At 40.8% G+C, this 20,410-nt stretch overlaps 1 protein-coding gene and 1 pseudogene across 2 annotated transcripts; both read right to left on the minus strand.

Moving 5' to 3' along the window:
- LOC140856984 (cryptochrome-1-like) overlaps window positions 1-8,641 on the minus strand; it is a 12,421-nt pseudogene extending 3,780 nt beyond the window's left edge.
- A 2,046-nt stretch (window positions 8,642-10,687) lies between these two features.
- LOC105044319 (actin-depolymerizing factor) lies at window positions 10,688-15,756 on the minus strand. Of its 2 annotated transcripts, NM_001303581.1 has the most exon segments (5): window positions 10,688-10,990; window positions 10,993-11,137; window positions 14,548-14,800; window positions 14,803-14,813; window positions 15,601-15,711. In NM_001303581.1, coding segments are annotated over 4 exon segments (417 nt in total). In that variant the 5' UTR covers window positions 14,810-14,813; window positions 15,601-15,711; the 3' UTR covers window positions 10,688-10,978.
- Between the last annotated feature and the right edge of the window lie 4,654 nt (window positions 15,757-20,410).

Raw genomic sequence — 20,410 nt, forward strand, 5'->3', positions numbered from 1 at the left:
ACGATTATTTATGTCAACCTGTTTGGATCTCTCACTGTTTAGATTTTTCAGTTCCTTGTTGCATGAACTGCCCTTAAGATTATGGACAGAAGGAACTCTTTGATCAAGAGATGAACTTGTGCAAGATACCTCCTTCTTCACAACAGCCTTTGGAATGTCCAAGTTATTCACACCAACCAGATTGTCAGCCACAACTTCATCTGAACCACTTAATGTTGCAACTCTTGCAGCTCTGTCCAGTTCCCACATCATGGCGACAGCATCATCCAGGCGCTCCCGAGCTGTAACAAGTTCTACAATGGGTTTTGGGTAATTTAAACCTAGCTCAACTCCAGCAGCCTTTAGTACAGATCTTGGAGCATCCCATGGATGATGGATCCATTCAGTTGGCATTCTTGCAAGTTCAGGAATCCAATTTCTAACATATTCTCCATCAGGATCGAATTTGCGACCTTGATCCTAGACTCCAGGATAAAAATGACAGTCAAACCTCAAAACTTTAATGAAACAATATTTTAAAGTAAAAAATTCTATATCAAAGGCAAAAGTAGGATATTTTCATTGAAAGAAAAGAAAGAAGGAAACAAGAACTTGCAACTGCTAGCCTTTCTCATAAGAAATGTGATATTGGTATGAAATAATCAGTACATCGAAGGCTTTTTCATTTTCCTCTTTCAGGAATATAGAAATAGCAAGAATTGAATGTGCAAATTGGTCTTTGCATGTATTTACTGAACTGATATTATGGAGACTATAGCTGGATCAAAATTCAGGACCAAAGGCAGCCGTTTACATAAAATGTAAAAATTCACTAAACTCAAGGAGAAAGAATTGCATTTTAAATTTTAAGCAGTTGATTATCCCTTAATATGAACCTCAGGAACTTGCATGAAAACAAAGTCTGGATCTCAATTTGCCGTTTTATTGCATTAAGAATAATACTTCTTACATACCCCTGGGTAGGTAGGCTGAAGTTGCCCCTAATGGACTGTTCTGTGGTCGTTGGGCCTTTCCTCCACCAGCTGCTTAGACCAATGAGGCCAAGGCAGTCAGGAAGGCCCCTCGTATGTATCTTCTGGCCATGTTGACTGTTTCAATCTATCAAAAAAAGGGGGAAAAATAAAGAATATACTTGTTACACCAAGCTTGAGGAGACATATGTCATCTTTACATTTATTTCCAGCAGACACACAAGAAGTGAACCAAGTAAAATGGAATTGGGAAGGAAACTGTTTGGCATGGAGAGCAAAAGCCCTGGTACAAAGAAAAAAATTCTTACTGTGGTTAGGGACATTAAATTCCAATTTCTATTAGTTTAAAAGATTGATAATATAAGTCTTTATAGGAAAACTAGATGATCCTAGTCTGTGGGATTACATTAGTCAGAAATATCAACATAGAATGTTCTCTGAATGAAAAGGCAGTTACCTAGTTTAAAGGATCAAGACCCATGTCTCTGAAGTAACCAGAATACTGGATGGCAATATTAAGTTTTATTTTTGAAATTATTTCTAAAGCTACCTTTTAGGAAGTCCTAAAAAAATCATAAGCCAAAAGGCATTAATCCATCAATCATATGAGATGGGGCATTTTAATTTTGACAAAAGGACAGAACTATGACTATTGGTCAATTGTCAAGAACTCCAGCATGGAGAAGGTCCCAAATCAAAATCTTTCAAAATCTCCTTCATCAGTGGAATATGAGAAGTTTGCACAGAAAATTTCTAGAATATCAAAGAAATCAGATGAGTGAAAACCTGACTCTTATTGAAGTAGCTTTCTGAAAGTTAAGCTAGTCTTTTTGATCAAAAAGTTTAGCTAGTCAAACCATAAGAAGAGCAAGTGTCATGAAACTTCTAGTTGTCCTTCAACAAAGAATCAGATGTCATTCAAGACATAACATGTTAGATCAGCAGCTTGTTTTAGATACGTACAAACAACAGTCTGTACCAGATTCAAACTCTTTTAACTCTTCCATGAAGAAAATGTAAACAGAGAAAACCAATGGCTCCTTCTAGGGCCCACTAGCGGCTGGGCTCGTGCAATGGATCGGTCAAACTGTTAATGGTCTAGATGTAGTCCTCTCTATTATGCCTCTTAATATGTTGAGGATGCCACAGATTCGAGGGATATGTTAGTGAGATCATCTTTCCCAAATTTCCAGAGAAATAGAAAAATAAATATGTAGGGCTCGCGCTGCTTAGCATTTCAAATGTTAGCAGCCCATTTGACTAGAAGAGAGAAGCAGTGATCATTTAGAGCAAGTGGTAAACCATAAGCTTCATTGGCCTTTGGATAAGCCAACTGAAGAAAATTGCACTTCCAGTGATTTGGTTATACACAAGCCCCCAAGGATCATATCTTATTTAAGTAAATCTGAGAACAAAATGTTATGCTCAAGCTCAAGTATTTTCGAGGTGTCAATTCAATTAAAGTTCCATATGAAACATAGTATCTCACCAGAAAAGATTAGGAAATACTGGCTAACAAACCAAAATGAGGTGGCCGAGCAAGCATATAGCCACACTGGCTTGTTTCAGCCACAGCTAGTTGAGTTTTGTTCATGGAAACATCTTTTGGACAAAAAAGGACCACTTTTATATCAAGTTTATAGAACATGAAGAAGGCTATTGATGGTATAAAACTACCTGACAAGTCTCTCTTATCAAACATGGGAGGTCCATATGTTTGAACAACTAATTATATATGCCCTTTTGTACCCCACAAAAAGAAAAACAATAGTACTCTGGTCATTCTTTGGGCATTACTACTCCCGATTAGTAGTTATATAATACTAGCTTTATTACCTCTTTAGGCATTACTGTTCTTATCATATTCTATTTGCAACAAGATCCGCTCCATTCCAGCTCCTACCTCCCCTCTGAAAGAGTGGTTTGAAAAGGTCTGTGAAACTTCACAGTGTGTATGTGTGTGTATGTTTTGTGTGCATGTATCTTTTAATTGTAAAAGTCAACATGTATAGAAAAGCTTTAAAGCACGTATCAATATTAAAGAATAATCTCAAAGTACTTTGGACCCCAGGAAAATTAGGTTTGACCCCTGAATGAAGATCCAATACCCCATAGGAGTGATGGAGACTAGATCTCAGTGGGCAGGACACATGCAGATCAAGGCTTATGTTTAAGATAAAATGAGATGTCAAATAGATTCCAATGTCTAATAGTCTTCAAAAATTGAGAGAGAGTTGAAGCTTTGAGCAAGAAGGCCACCAGATTTGGAATTTAATCTCAAAACTTTTCGACCTTTTCAAACCACACAGAATATGTGAACTCAGTAAAATGTCAATATGATATAACTTTATGGGCAATTATATACTAGTTTGAGTTAAATTTTAAATAATTTACTATACACAATAGTCTATGTAATATATGATTATTTATAGTTTTGCATACTAGATGATTAAGCAAAAATCAAAGTCATGAAATTTAACAATATGACCTGTACAATGTTTACCAATCAAATGGTCGGAGAACAAAAGTACATCTCTATGTAGTTCTGCTGTAATATGTATGCAATGAAACTTATTTGTATAGACAGCTGGATGAACATATGAATTGTCACTTGCATGTTTGACTTAAAAGTTTTAGAGGCACACCATTGTTGACTACCATTAAGTCCAAATACCATGTAATGAAATTTAAATTCCTTTCCTAGATAATCTCAGTTACATGAAATACAAAAGATGTCAATAACAGTTCAGCACCAAAAGGTTTCCAATACCTTCAAAGGAAAGCAAGCAGAGAATGCACAGAAAAGAATGATTTGGCAAAAAAAGCATCAACTATAAGTCCATGACATATTAAGGTTGCAGCCTTGGGATTTCTCAAATATTTGTACAGAGATGGCATACCTCTGGATTGTCAAGACGGTTGAGCTCATGACCATCAGGTAAGCTACCAGATATATACTGCCAACCAAGGATGTCATTTTCTAAGTCAGCATCCAACAATGTGTCCCAGAAGTATTTCATCCCCCATGTCCATGGAAGTAGAAGAACTTCACAAAAAAACTTGCCACAATGACTCTAGTTTGGTTGTGCATCCAACCAGTTGCCCAAAGTTCTCTCATACCTGCATCCACCAATGGGTACCCTGTTCTACCCTGCCTCCAAGACTTAAACTGACCCTCATCAGCACGCCAGGGGTAGTGTTTCAAGTTTCCCAACAATGCCCGCTCATGTGTGAATGGAAAATTGAAACAAAGATAACGTGAATATTCTCTAAGACCAATTGACCTTAGAAAGAGGTTGACACTCAGATCTGCATCAGAATTCTCTTCTTTTGCCACTGTATCTGCTTCATTCTGACAGCTTGGTAGATTTTCCTCACACTAAGTTCACCGAAATGGAGATAAGGTGACAACAATGATGTCGTGTTGGCCTTCCACCTTCATTCTGTTTCTCGAATATTCCTTTTAGATGCCCATTAATAAATTCAGCTAGCATCTTGTCTGCATTGGCCCAACCTGGGGACCATCCCCTGCTCAGCAATGCGTTACTTGATTTCTCTGTGTCATTTTCAAGTCCTAGCTCCTCAAGTGAGCAGCTTTGAACATTTTCTGTCCCTGGCACAGAAGATTGAATGATATAACAATACATGCATATTCTAACACAGTAAATATGGTAGTCTCTTGTAATCAAGTATTTCCCAAAGGAACTCCATTAGAGGACCAGCTGAGATTTGGTAACTACTGATAGAACGGGTGATACAACAATGGCAGCAGCAATCATAGAGATGCAAAACCTGCAGCTCTGTGCAACCTCGGATGCCTTTTATTTGCCTACCTGTTGTCTGATATTTCTTAATTAATGTGTTTAAGCCAAAGGACAAGTCATAGATCATGAAGAAGAGGTGGACATCATCCAGCTATGAAAGAATGAACTTTGCTACAAGGATGGCACTGTATCAGCTCCTTGTATGCGAAGGTGCCTTCCTGCCCAACCCAATTTAGAAGGAGACCCCCAGTAAAAATTAGCCAGTCAAGGGGCAAAAGTAATGATTGATGCAATTACTGGGCAGCGGGATAACACTTTAATTAATTTCAGCCAATTAGAGGGCTTCCTCATCTTTCCAAGAAAATAAAAAAGTGCTTTCACAAACCAGCAGATTCCTTGTATGGTCTTCTCTAGAAAAAGGCATCTCATGTTTCTGTTTGCATATGTTGTAATTACTAATCCAAAATCCTCCTTGAACAACTACAGCAAGAACTTAAGAACAGTGATAAGCTTAACCTAAATTAAAAGTTCTTGATCCCCACAGGATCAAGCTATTAAAGCAAAGTTTTAGAACATGTTATAATGAACATTCGACCTAATTAATCCGAAAAGTTGTGAGAAGTACCTATCTAATGCAACTTTTTAAAACATAAGAACAATAATAGTCAAGACAAAAAAGAATAATATCATAAGTGTGGTGGCAATAGTTAATTACCAGAAAAACTATAGCATTGAAGACAGTATCCAATAAAAAAGTTACAGTGGATGTATAAATGAATGAACAAAAGTAGCAGTGGATGTATAAATGAATGAACACAGTGTGGCTGAAAGCTACCTGCAGGTGGCACCAACCTCCAAGGAGGAAGAGGCGAAGTTAGGTCAATTGGCAAGCTCATGCATTTGTCCCAATATGCATTGAAAGTTGTAAAAGCGTGGCCATTCTCATCATACACTTCCCATGTTCATACAACAGATCACCATTAAAACTTTGGCACAGAGATTCCAAGATCCACCAACTGATTTTTTATTTTATGATCCCGAATAAGTGAAACAGGGTCTGCAAATAAGGCAATATGCTAAAATGAGGATTATTTTCAGATTAAAAAAGGTCATTAACTTTCAGACATCAGAAGGGATTGCCACCACAAATTTTGGAGTTAAAGAAAAACCAGAGTGCTACCAGCTGACAATACATTTATATACAGGTATCAAGAAAAATGCATTGCGATCCAAATGCAGCTAAAGAGATTAAAAACCATGGAAAAAACTGTTACAAAGTATTAGATACACAACAACATTCATGGAACCCACAGAAGAATGAGATCGAGTTGACAACTAGTTCCATACGTTCACTCCATTCATCAAGCCCTCTCTTTTGAGGGTATATTCCGTAAGTGACCTAAGCTTGATGATATAAAAGCTTATCACACAACAATGAAGAGTGAATAAACTGGATAACTTGATTTGAGTCCTTAACGACCTGATTTATCCCCAGACGACATGAAGATAAGCAAAAGGCTGTGTACACCTGAATTTTGATCCTCCCCAGACCCCACAGTGGTAGGATCCTCGTGCACTGGGCTGCTGCTTAACTATGAAAAGGAAGAAGAGAATACACTTATTTAATCTGAGGATACATGCAATGGAATTTTAACATCTAGGACTATGATCTTTGCAGGATCATGTAAGGGAAAAGACATTCCAAATAGATGGATTCACGTTTGAATTTGTTTGAGTATTTGGCAATTGATGGTACATGCAATCACCAAGATGTGGTCGCCAATTAGATGCAGTGATAAAGCCAAAGCATTTTATTCTATAAAAATAAAAATAATAATAATAATAGAAACCAAGCAAATAATAACAGCATCATGAAAATCATTGCATTGATGCCACAGACAGCCAAGATATAGTGAGCGCAACCACTGAAAAGATAAGGTGAAGAACCATGAAAACTTAGAAGAGACCTGGGAGAGAATTTGAGGGAGCCCGCAAGGATCAGAATTTGCCACAATGTGGATATGCATACAGATATAAGCTCATATAGCCAACATAGTATATGTGGACGGCAATACAAGTTATCGATTATGACTATGTTGGCACAGATTTGGTAATCTGCAATCTAGTTTCTTTTCTTTTCTTTTCCTCAGAACCCACAGAATTGTTGGCTACTTATAAAAGGATGTCAATGTGCATCTCTCAATATAATACATTTTGGTTGAGTGTATTACTTTATCTAGAGTTTTGTTCAATCTTTTTTTTTATTTTGAGCAAATATTGACATGCAAAAGAATAAACCAAGTTTATTTACATATCTTAGAGGGGCCGGTTATCATTTTCTCACTCTTATAAGCATTCTGTTTGAAATTAATTATGATAATTGTTCTCATCATTTCTTAAATTGTTTGCAATTCTTTCCACAACAAAAAGCTCAACTCCTTAATCATCCATATTTAACAGCTCGTGAAAGGATTTAAAACTGTCGTACAGTAAAGGAAAAAAAAATGATCAAATTGTAACAAATACGACTGCTATAAAAGATTATCACCACATTCATAGCTGAAAATCTACCTTCAAATTTAAATAAAAAGCATAATAAATGCATATTTTTAGACTATAACAGCCACATGCTGATATGTAGACACTGAAACAGCATCAGAAGTGTTCAGAAGTGCAATACGAACAGAGAAGTAAAGCGTTCAACAGTATCAAGAAAACACAGTCGATCAAATTCCTAAGTTCAGTAAATTTAAATCAGAAAGTACGATCTAGGAAATGAATTAATAAATATGATCAGCAAAATTATGAGCAGCCAACAAGCTCTTATATCAACCTACCGAACACGAAAGAACACAGCCAGAACACACAAGATACTGCTGAAGCAAGATCATAAAGGAAGAGTCAGCATACCATATAGATGGTTATAAACCACTCTAGTGGCCCCAATCGAACCAACGCACTGCAAAAGAGATGCAAGAGTGCTCTCTGCTCTGATCAACACCAGGGGGGCTCCAAGAGACCTCAAGGACTGATCGAGGTGGGCAAGCGTCTGCTTCAGCCACCATCGAGACACTCGACCGGATAAAATTGCTCTTCTTCACTCGGGCACCATATGAAAACAGGGAGGGACGCATGCGTCCTTGGAGGCTGCTGCTAAGCTGGGTTGTCCTCAATCCTCAAGTCCCTCCTAAACCAAACTATGGTCCTGGATGGGCCATCCATGATCATATACGAATCTCAAACTTCCATGACCAGCTCCAAGAACTTTACTATAACACAAACTTCACCACTGAAAGCGAATGAAAAATTAGCAGCACTTCCCAAAGGTGGCCTCCATCAACGAGGCATTCCAAGAAGCAAAAGGTGGACCAAGTTGGGTAATTGAAGTCCTAAACTGCCTTAAAAGATATCTAAGAAAGATACCAGAAGGCCCCCACATGTCTGAAAATAGGAAAAACATGACCAAACCTGTACTGAAAAATCAATTGGAAATGATACCCGAAATTACTCCGGATCCTTCAAAAACCGCCCTTTCTCCCTGGATATAGACTCCTACCTAAAGGGGAAATTAACACAAAATACTTCTTGCAAATGGAGAAGGCAAAGAAAACGGTCCCAATGAAGAGGCTCTTCCCATACATTCATAACAATCCTTTCTTTTACCTCCCGACTTTGGCTTCAAGTCAGCTGCAAATCCTGCCCTTCTAACACCGAGCTGTTCCCCTCGGAAACCCTAACACTAGCATGAGATGCACACCCAGAGTCCCACCTCGATGACCCCACCAAGCAAGAAAGCCAGCAACATCTACTCAATCAGAGAAGAAGCTTCACATCACCAGGACCACGAAGAAAGGAACGTCTTAGCCCATGTGACCCCCGCCAAACCCCACCCCCCCGGCGAGTGAAATCTCTATCCCAAGCCCTATCTTATCAACAAACCCTTTGACCAAACCCGAGAGAGGTACAACCCCAAAAAATGTCTTTGCTTTCCGGGAATCTGATCCACCGAAATGAGAACCACCGCCGCAAGCCCTCAAGTTGCAAGTATTTAACATTAATATCTGTACATGTAGCTATTTTAGTCGTTATTATCGTCCGAAAATGGTGAGATCGGAATCTAAGATGGTTTTGGAAGTTGAAGTACTACATAACGGTAAAATAAAGCTAAGCCCGCAAAGCATTATTTGAGAGTAAATAAATTTTCAGAAAAAAATAGATAAAGCGATGAGACGAAGCAGTAGTTTGGTATAATATGGAGATACAAGAAATTTGTTTCTCGTACCTACTCGGATGTTACCCATCTGCGTATGGCCCACCACCACCAAACCAAGGAACATAATTTTCGCAGAAGATATGGGAAGGAAAGCACTTCTTTTCTTGTATTATGATCCTCCCCTTGGCTCATAATTGGTGGATATCACGTGACGACAGCAGCATCTTCTTTTGCGCTCGGGTCTCTTGCTCTTCTGGTGCGAAGGAAGGATTCCACTTCCTTGGGCGAATCCACCGTTGGATCACCAGTCGCACAGATTTGAAACAGACCAGTGGATGATCCAACGGTGCGCTCGCGCGAAGGAAGGTGAATCCTTCTTTCGCGCGAAAGATACAGCTACCGCCTTGCCCACGACTACCCCACCTAGGCGGAGCACCGGCCTTTAAAAGGCGTGTGGTGGATTGATTGATTGATTGGACTCGGGTGCGGAACACTTTTTTTTTTTTTTTTTAACTCCTGCCCGACTTTTCTGGATGTGAGGTCATACCAGCTTCATCTCATCAACCCTTAAAATTGGCATCGCACGGTTCAGCACGTGATCTTGTACAACATTTAATTTAGCATCGTAGCGACGTTCTCCCGTGATTCGGCGAAGGACATACCCCAGGCTGTCAATTTCATCTAGATTGATGGTGCTCATAAAACATCAGAATGCCAACAATTTACACGTCCACTCTGCATCCTTACAAGAACATTATTACGTCGTTGCTTTCGATTACAGAACAACATTTTTTAACAAGGAAAAAAATAAAAATTCTGACGCGCCAGGCATAGGAATAGATTAGCGGCCCCATTATAATAACACAGCAAGTATTCCCTGCACGGCATGCACCACGTTCCGTCACCTGTCTCCTTACCCTGGACTCCATACCATCGTGCAGGATATAGTTTCTGCAGTAAGATGGTGCACCACATGGCTGTGCAGACTACAAACCAGAGCCACTCAACCTTACAATGGTGCACCAAGATGATCGCTTAATGAATAAAATCTACGTACAAGCAACTATGATTAACGGACATGCACAGGCCATACGGTACTGGGCAGGCTAACTACCCTACATCCCGATTATCTTGAGCTTTTGACCGGTTCCATGGCCGGCCCACGTTCAAGACCCGTCGAATCATATTGTCCATAATGAACCATCACTTTGCACGTTTACAGCATCATTTCTAAGAATATCGAACGGTAACAATTTACTTGACCTTCAAACCTGGGCTAGGTACCCGTTGGAGGCAAACACACTGCGGACAAAGATGTACAGTTCTACATTGCCGTAGCTTGTTTGTGCATCCGGCATAATAAACTATATATTGACTGCGATGCTCTTTGGTGCGACATTGAATTTTAAACTGCAGCTTGGGGAATAATAGTCAATTCATGGCCTATTCAAGAAACAACAAAACCAGCTTCGCAAATATCGCCATCCAAAAACAAGCATGCCCAGGCTGGTTCCTCACACAACTCGAACAACAGAGAGCGCATGAAAACCATTCTCAGCATATCAAAACCAACAAAGACTTCCACTCCAGCAGCCAACTCCATCCTAAATCGGCACTGGTGGCCTTCTCCTTTTTACTCTCTTTTGACTTTTACCCCACAAACTCAGGTAAAGCAGTCGAGCACCTCTGCAGAATGTAATGAATGAATGCAAGCGAGGCAACACGGTAAACACAGTGATACCAAATATGAGAAGAGATGAGATTTTAATATATTATATTGTCCCCACTTACGGTATATGTTTAAAGACGTTTCCAACTCATAAAAGCACCCAGGTCTTTGATCAACTACTCTTAGTACAGCCCATCTCTCTAACTGAGAAGTGTCATTAAGGTAGAGTTCAGCTATTCCACCAGCCCTCTCAGCTACGGTTATTCAGAATCCCATATATGTTCTCATAATCAGATGCCTCAGGACACATCTGTTGGCAGAAACCCAGCTATTCGTTGAGATGAAGTTAGTTTTGGGGGCTCTACATGCCTAATTAGCACGGTCCCTAAGAACTTCGAGATCCATCTCTGTAGGGTCGGTGGCCTGAATCTCGTAATGGACGCCATCAAGCTCATGGCGAAATCTGTCTTTGGATGTGGCATACAACATCTTAGAACGGATGCGGGAGACAGATGGAGACCTGTTCAACAGGCAAATAAAGATATTCAACATGTGGAAGAAAAGAAACTTGCAGCTAATCCAGTTCATTGCCATGTTTACAAGAAAAATCAACATAATGAAATTAACATGCCTTACCCTCATTTGGTTGGAAGTTGGCAGCACCATGAATAACAAAAACGAGTCAAATGCTAATATGGTACATGAAACTATAATCTAACCAAAGAACTGAACAAATGGGGAATAATCATTAACCACATTAATCTTGTGGTGGAAGCAACATGTAATAATATATGAAGTAAATATAAAGGTGAAATAAGTGATAACTAGAAGAAACAGAAATGCAGGAGCGGAACTCAAATGACTAAAACAACTCATTTTTACACAACTAACAAGCGCAAATACAGAAGATACAAAATAATGCACGTTAAAACATATGATGAGCACATCATCATTTCCGCAGTTCAACATCATAATGCAAGAAAAAGTGAACCAGCAATAGCTCATACAGCAGCACATCTTTTAGGTTGTACAATGCTGCCCTAATATGGTAAGAATGATTTCGAGGTTGATACATGAAATATTTACTAACACAAACATTAAAGCAGTTTCCACCAGACCATGATAGCAAGAGCGTCTTCTTGGGATCAATCATACCCTACCACCCGAATATGAGCACAAAAGATTCAGAGGGCTTGGTCCATAATAAGTAAAATGCAGATGATCTTTCTACTCTTAATGTAATGAAATATGACCCATTTCAGCTACTCAATCACAAATCTGGGAATGTATACACACATAAGTTTGCTTCTAAGGGCAAACTAAAGGAAAGGAGGGAGATAGACTCGAATATTATAGTATGAGGTCTACATCCATCCTTCCCTTTAACCTGTCAGCTGTTATCTGCAGCAACAGCAACCGTCAAGCAGGTTCCAGCTGGTTGTTTTGCCTCCTGTCCTCACTTTGGGCCAGATGAAACAAAAAGTGTCCGTTTCAGAGTCAAACACTCTTTACGATTCCTAGATAATACAAATCTTATCCCGTATATATCAATTCAACTCTAAAGGGCAAATGTATGATCCATCAAAGTTCGATAAAATTCTATAACAAGTTATCAACCTAAAGATGGTTTATGTAAATCATGAAAGAAACTTATTTCTTTCATATGCATCATATTCACATAAAGTTGCGGCTTATGTCCTCAAACCTACAAAGGCTGCAAAGCACTTGCCAGACCACTTAGAGAAGAAGGCTGCATGTGCGTCAATGGACCTCACCATTAGAGAAAATTAAAGATTAGTATGACAATGTTTTAAAGAAAAGGACAGAAATTACTTGATTTGAAAAATAAGGGCAATTAGGGGAACAATTTTAACCTGTCCTTCAAAGTAGAGGCTCTAGCACACTAGAAACTTTAAAATGAAAGCTTACAGCCAATAGAAGGGGTCTGTTACTGACCTGTAATGAAATTCAAAAGACACAGAAGTTTATGTGCAGAACTTAATGTGCCAAGCAGAAACAGTTGGCAAATAGAGAATAGTGCATAGAGCAATCGAGCAGTAAATTACGGCTTCAATTAGGACATTGATGTTGGGTATTTGACAGAGAAACTATTCAATGAGAACCCATATAAAAGTCAGATTTCAGATGAGTTTGAAAAAAGCTATATCAGAATAAAGATTCCAGCAAGTAAAAGTGTGCATGAGAAATCGAGGGAATAATCACAGCAGAAATTTAATGTTGACCTTCTTTATGTATAATTTGCAATGGGTTTAATGCAGTAAAACAGAGAACATAAAGAAGCAGATAACATTGTCTCAAAGAAAAAGGGAATTGGGGGAAAGAAAATGAATGAGATAAAGAGAGAAATTAGAGAGGGAACAGTTGGCTGAACCTGACTTCATTTTTTTTTCCTTCCACTGAAAAGAAACCACCATAAAACCTTGTCTAGTTATTAGCCATAGGGTTCTTATGGCCTCCATAAGACTTTATTGAAACCATATCTCCCAATGAAATCAGTAAGCAACCTTAACTTCCTACTTATCTCTCATTAAGACCCTAACAACATAGGACTTAAGCTGCATCCAACCAACCACATGGACCAACTTGGACTCCCAAGAGAAACAAAAAGGAAAGATTTGGGCACTTAAATTCAGAAGACTTAAAGTTTGTCCATCAAGCTTGGAGTCTACAATAATTTTTATGTAAATGCATGTCACACAGCCTATCACTCTACAAGCATACCATCTTGTAGGCACCAAATGGACATCAGTGGCAATTAAGTCAGTCTCTATCTGTCTATTCACAATCTCCACAAACCATGCATTTAGCTGTGTTTAAGACTCAATCTTCTAAAAAATTATTTTAAATAAGCAATGCATGGATTCCATGGAAGCACAAGAAACAGAAGGGCAGATTGCAAAACTCATGAATCTTTGAGGAGAAAAAGCCAGAAGATGAAATGATAGACCTTAAATAGTAAGATGAGGCACCAACAGTCTATGACAAGGTAAACATTCTTCAGATAGTTCTCAGTCTCGAATGGAAGACTGGGAAACCTTTTAATCCACGACGAAAAGTTTATATTCCATGACTACATGCTGCATTTGTAAGCCTTCTGAGTGAACTGGCTAGCTGGTATGATATTAAGCCCCATCATATAGAGTTTTCTATTATGTACCATTCAAGCTTTATTGAATCTATAAATAGATAAGCAACACTGTAATACTACTGTTAAGTGTTTGACAAACAGGTTCGACCACTAGAGTACTTGTGTGAGAGAATGGAAAGAGGGTTAACATACAGGAGTGAGTTACAGAATAAAACGACCTGAAAAGCAGAATTCATATGTGTATATGTATCTAAGTGGGTTGGATGCATTCTAAGAGCCAAGCAATTAAGTGTTGACAACAAGCCATTTTAATTTTCCACTATTTAAGAAGAAGGTACCATCTAAACTGATATCTGAAAGTTGCAATGTATTAAAAAAAAAAAAAAGAAAAAAAAAAGATGCAGTTGTGTCAAAGCAACAAATTACACATTCAACAAGGACCAAGAATAGTCATTGTTATAATTACCGAGCCATCTCCATCCAGGGTATGCAAGAAAACCTAATAAACTTAATGTCACTGATATAAAATGATAATGTGCAGCAGAAATGTTTTGTTTCAAAATAGCTTCCTACTAATTGGAAAGGCTAATAATAGAAACAGAGAGTAAGAGAGTTTTGGCACCAGCTGAAACAAACTCATGCATGCTAAGATGTGAGAAACAAACTCATGCATGCTAAGATGTGAGAAACAAACTCATGCATGCTAAGATGTGAGAAGCAAGCATTCAGAAAATGGAAATCAAGCATGTCATCAGAGAAGCATGAAGGGACATTCCACAGAAGCTAAGATATTATCATATTAGGTTTCAGAATATACAGACCATGAAATAAAGAAAATCTTGCTCTTCTGACAATTGTCTTCAGTCACAAAATCGAAATCATACACAGCATAGCGGCAATCATTCACAGGCAGAGCAGCCGTGAAATCATCATAACTCTCCCCCGGACCACCTGTCTTCTCGACCACAACCTCTTTTTTCTTTTCGTCGATCATGAATATCACATAGCGATGCACCTTCTTCCTCTTCAGTTCCAGGAAAGTGCTCTTGCTATCGTCAGCCACTCCCATCCCAGAAGATGCATTCGACTGCAAACCCATTCCCACAGTAATTATAACACTTTGAATCAAAAGGGCGCCACATAACCAATTCATCATTAGCAAATCATACAAACTATACGTCTTACAAACATCAGCAATCCAGACAATTCATCATTAGAAAAACATACAAACTATACATCTTAACAACATCAGCAATCCAGCTTTCAAGATTTTCGTTAACCATGAGGCAAAAGATTGAGTAGAATTGTGGATCATGAAATTCTATGATCGGACACAATTGCAAAAAAATTATTCAAGACAAACAGCCCTCCACAATCTTTGTTCGCAAATTGTGCTAAAAATCAAGAATCTCCACCAAGATTTGCCTTTCAAAAAAAAAAAAATCAAAAAAAAAAAGACATGACATAAATTAAAATTATCTGGAACAAAAACACGCCAAATCAGAAATAAAATGGAGATTATTAGGGGAACATATAATTACAACAACAGGAAAAAATGGCATAAAAAAGCCTCGTAAGCTTGTGAAAATCAGATAAAAGAACGTCAGATCATGCATCTGCCAATAGGTTCCGTGCAACAAAGCTCTCGCCCTCGGATTAAGAAATCCACGCAAAATCGGCCCTAATTTACGGAGATAACACAAAAAGATCAAACATTCACATCGTCCTGAAACCCTGGACACACCAAAATTGTTCCTGGAAATGGCCCGATCAGATCTCGACGAAACCAGAAGCACGTTATTCCTCGCAAAACCTAACCTAACAAACAAATAAAAATACAAACATATAAAAATGAGCAGCGTTCCGGCGCTTACCGATCGCAACGATAGAGATCTGAACGACATGGCTGCTCCTTCCCGATCTCAGAGAAGACGGATGGAGATCCAGAGAAACGAGGAGAGGAGAATGAGCCGGATGGAGATTCTCGGCTACAAGAAACGAATGACAATAGAATATAAGAAAGGAACAATAATGGGGCAAAACATGGAAAAAGAAAAGAATGGAATATCTCCCTTTATTTTAGCTATATTTTATTCGTTTTTAATCTTTGTCAAAGTCAAAAATAAAAAGATAGAATATTGAGCTCCGAGAAGGAGAAGGGTTTGGAGCGGTAATTAATTGCAAAAATCACCAGATAAACAATTATTAAATAACCCGAACCGGCTGCTCAGCGCGGCCGCGGCGGGTTTCCTTGACTTTACATGCCATGTGATTAAAAGCTTCGCTCTCTGAACGAGGTAGGAAACCGAGCGACGCGTCGCGTCGCGTCGCGTTGCGTCGGTTCACTGATTGGTGTGTGGATAAAGAACCAAAATTAGACGAATAACCTAGTGAAACGTAGATAAGTGGAATGGGAAATGCAAACGTGGCTCTTCCGGATTTGCTGTTTTCCGTGTTCGAGGTGCTGTCTGCTGTAGTTGATGGAGACTACGGAGACAGCTGGCTGCTGTCGCTTTCCTTAGGGAAATGGTATCGTCCGGACAGGAGCATAGTAATTACTGTGCGGACAATAAATGAGTAGGGCAGGTGTGCGAATTGCATTGAACGCAATTGTGCAACTCTTGCTTGTCGTAATTGATGACATGGCTTGCAGGGGGGCCCCTACACATGTTTAGTTGGCTCGTGTGTATCGGATTCGTGTCCCTTTTTTTTTTTTTGGTGACACTCGTTGGCTCTGCCCATCAACTATACAGTAATAATTTTTTTATAATAAAAATTGTCCACACCGTGAAGAGGATTAGAGAAAGAGCCTGTCTAACAAATTCACGGAGATGATCAAAGAAATGGGATGTTCAAAACACCTTACTTAATTTTATACACTATTCCGTTAGTATTCATATTATAAAATATTTAATATTATACATCATCCAAAGTATGACAGTTCTCTTTCCTAACACATTGTTAACTACAACATAATTATATTATTATTTTATTCCAACAATAGTGTTATCATAATTATTATATTATATAATATTTATATTAATGTCATTTATCACGGGTCTTGCTACAATGCTTCTCAAATTCTATTGGAATTTTTCAAATAAAATTACTAGCAAGTAGTAAAATCATGCATGAGTTGAAAGGCAGATATATTTATATGCCAACTACCAATCACAAACCCGGTCTAATTTATTTAATATTATTGTCATCTTTTCTATCTCAACCTGCTAAGTTTGACCAAGGTGAGGTATGGATGTACACAGACGTGCCACCATCAGTGAGCTAACCAAAAAATGTGGATTGAATAGATGATAAATAGTAGCATGAATTCACATGACTTGCTATATAAAGGTTTTTGCCATCATCACACTATCCTTGGGAGGAAATGAAAATGGATGGAGGAGTGACGTTGGCTATAATGAAAAGGTATAGCCCTGACTTGCAATTTCTCATAGAATAAATTAATAATTAAGATAAAAATAAAAATAAAAATAAATTTATTAGATATCATTGAAGAATCTTTATAGACAATTCACTCTTCAGTGATTTTGATAACTTCTATCGACCATCTTCTCGCCATGTATATACACAAATATGATTGTATTATAATTATCAGACTAATAGTTATATCTTCTTTGCTTTTAACTCATCTTGACGTAGCTTATATAAGTTGTCTCCCCTCAATTAGCTCACGATATGGGCCTTTATTCTTGAAAATCAGATATAAATATAATTGTTTTGATCTTCAAAATCTCAAAATCTCACTTTTTATCGTTTTAAGATCAAATTTAATTTATTCAGCCTAGATCCCCATCCTTAATATAATTTTATAGTCAACTTCTATTCAATCTTAATAAGAATCATATGATTCTCATCTGCTCTAACTCTATTATCTTAATATTCCACATGGTATTTGCTTCTAGCATTATCCAAATAATATTAATAAAAAATTATTTATCAAACTAATGCATGTTTAAATTTATTTACCAAACTAATGCAAATCTATAAAACGCCATTTGAAATGGTATTTTTTTTTGTGGAAAACGTCATTTCTAATGACATTTTATGGGGCCTACATCACCACCTCCCCCATCCCTTGTGGACAAAAAAAAAATTCAAAATCGTCATTTAAAATAGCATTTTCAAAATTGCCATTTCAAATAGCATTATTTTCTCTTATATACGGGAAAAAAAAAAAAAAACATACCTTCCTTCCTCTCCGGTGGTGATCTCCGACGGCGTCTCCCTCTCCGACGGTGATCTCCCTCTCCGTGGCGCTGTAAGTCTCTCTTCCCCCCTCTTCTCTCTTTCTTCCTCCTCTCTTCTCTCCCTCTTCGCCCTCTTCTCTCCCTCTGCCGGCGGCGGCCGCCCCCCCACCACCCCACACCTCTCTCTCCGCCTGTACACTTGCATTCATTTGCTTTCTCTCTCATCTTCTTTTATTGAGGGTGTTGGTGCAAAAATCCGCCTGCGCCGGAGAAGTTGGAGTTGAGGAAGCCGCGGTCGCCGCTGGGACCTGCAAGGAAAGTCTAAACCGGAGGTGGGGTTGCTCCGGCAAGACCCTCCGACGCTCAAGTCAGTTCTCTGCCTCAACAAGAATGGAGTGCTCGAACGGAGAATTTAGCAGAGTTTTGAGATAAGGCAAAAGAGCTTAAAGAATAACGTATCTGAGTCCCCCTTTTATAGGCGGGGGAGGCAACGGACTGATGGCGACGTTTGTAACCGCCTGGTAGTGGGCCACCCACGGTCAGGGGAATTGATTGCGAAAGATAATGGAGCAGACACGTGGGCATCACCTCGACTCGCCACGTGGAATCTGTTATGAGGGGTGGAGCAGCGTCCGTTGTCAGCGGACAGGAGAATCGCATGATATCCGTCGCAGGAGGTGGAGCAGGTTCGTGGCTGTCGCTGTGGCCTGCCTGGGGATAGCGGAGCTGTGCGGAGTCCGCCGCAGGAAGTGGAGCAGGGCGGCTATGGTTACAGCGGCTTGTCAGGGAATGATGGTGCTGCGCGGAGTCCGCCACAGGAAGTGGAGCAGGGTCATGGTCATTTTGAGGGCCTGTCAGGGGGCGTGGATCTGTCGATTGAAGCTCGGTAACGGCCGGAGTCCCGATTTCTGTTGAGGTGCGGGTGAGGTCCTCCTGGCGGTAGGGGTCGTGGGCAGAGCCCGGCTCCCGTAGGAGTCCGGACGGAGCTGCTCTGATGTCGACGGCGGAGTCTGGCTCCCGTAGGAGTCCGGGCGGAGCTGCAACTGCTGTCGGCGGTGGAGCCCAGCTCTCGTAAGAGTCCGGGCGGAGCTGCGCTGCAAACAAAGTTAAGGGTGAAGTCCGGCTCTGATAGGAGTCCGGATTGAGCTTACCAGCAGTTGATATTGAGAGCGGAGCCCGGCTCCCGTGGGAGTCCGGGCGGAGCTGTTCTGATGTCGGCGGTGGAGTCCGGCTCCCGTAGGAGTCCGGACGGAGCTGCGTTGATGTCGTCGGCGAAGTCCGGCTCCCGTAGGAGTCCGAGCGGAGCTGCTCTTGCTGATGGCGGTGGAGCCCGGCTCCCGTAGGAGTCCGGGCGGAGCTGCACTTGCTGATGGCGGTGGAGCCCGGCTCCCGTAGGAGTCCGGGCGGAGCTGCACTTGCTGATGGGGTGGAGCCCGGCTCCCGTAGGAGTCCGGGCGGAGCTGCACTTGCTGATGGCGGTGGAGCCCGGCTCCCGTAGGAGTCCGGGCGGAGCTGCACTTGCTGATGGCGGTTCCGCCGTGGGTTCCGGCTGTGGGTATTTTATACCCAACACCAGTCCCCCTACATCCGAGTTTTGAATTTCAAACGAAGGAAGTACACAGAAGTACAGTCGGAACCGTCTCTTCGAATCCCGCGCCCCGCCGCTCCCAGATATTTTGGCATTAAATGAGCGCGTGCCGGAGTCTTTTCGAATTGGGGCGGTACGAGGGGACGCTTCGAAGACCCCGCAGGTACGCTGGCCTAGGTACGGCGCAATTATGACCCTGCCAACCGCCAGCCACCTTCAGCCGTCTGCTACGGGGAGTGGGACACGTGTCGGATGCGGACTGGCCTGGGGGGATTCGAGATCATTATGGCGCCGGATCCCAGGGTCTATTTAAACCCGTCCTCCCCCTTCAGGCGCCCCACTCCGCTTCTGATTTCCTGCTGGCGTCTGTCATCTCCCCGAGAGTCTGCTCTAGCGAACGCCCTCTCGAGCCGTAGGCGCCTTCCGTTTCTCGCTCCCCAGGCCCCCAGAGTAAGATAGGTTAGTGCCCACCTTCTCTTTCTTACCGCCTAGGGTCCTCTCCTCCTTCCACTTCTTTTGTGTCTTCTCCTGAGTTGACCTCCGGCGTCTCCCTCCCTTCTCGGCTTGCTTTTCTAGGGTCCTTTAGGTTCTTCCCCAAAGAAAAATGTCTTCCGATTCTTCTGCCCCCGTAAGTTCTGGGAGTTCTTCTGCTTCCAACCCCCAGGCCCCTGTCTCTGCGGACGAACCCGCGTTCGGGGCAGGGTCTCGTCCGATTTTCACACCGGGCGCCATTCCATGTTCGTCGACTCCGGATAAACTTCTTCTGATAAGGGCTCGGTACGGGGTCCCTTCAGAGTACGACCTGGAGCTTCCTGGCCCCTCTGACCGGGCCAGCGCTCCCCCTCCTGGTCGCTTTTGTTTGTACCAGGAGGCATTCCGTGCCGGACT

This window comes from Elaeis guineensis, chromosome 4 (genome assembly GCF_000442705.2).
Source record: "Elaeis guineensis isolate ETL-2024a chromosome 4, EG11, whole genome shotgun sequence".
Classification (NCBI taxonomy): Eukaryota; Viridiplantae; Streptophyta; class Magnoliopsida; order Arecales; family Arecaceae; genus Elaeis; species Elaeis guineensis.

Bases quoted from the DNA above. Each gene is read 5' to 3' on its own strand.
- LOC105044319 (XM_010922171.4), bottom strand. From the start codon at position 15,630: ATGTCGTTCAGATCTCTATCGTTGCGATCG. The intron at 14,814-15,600 runs GTAAGCGCCGGA...ATGGGTTTGCAG, and splicing joins GATCTCTATCGTTGCGATCG to TCGAATGCATCTTCTGGGAT. The intron at 11,138-14,547 runs GTCTGTATATTC...CCTGTTGAACAG, and splicing joins AAGATTTTCTTTATTTCATG to GTCTCCATCTGTCTCCCGCA.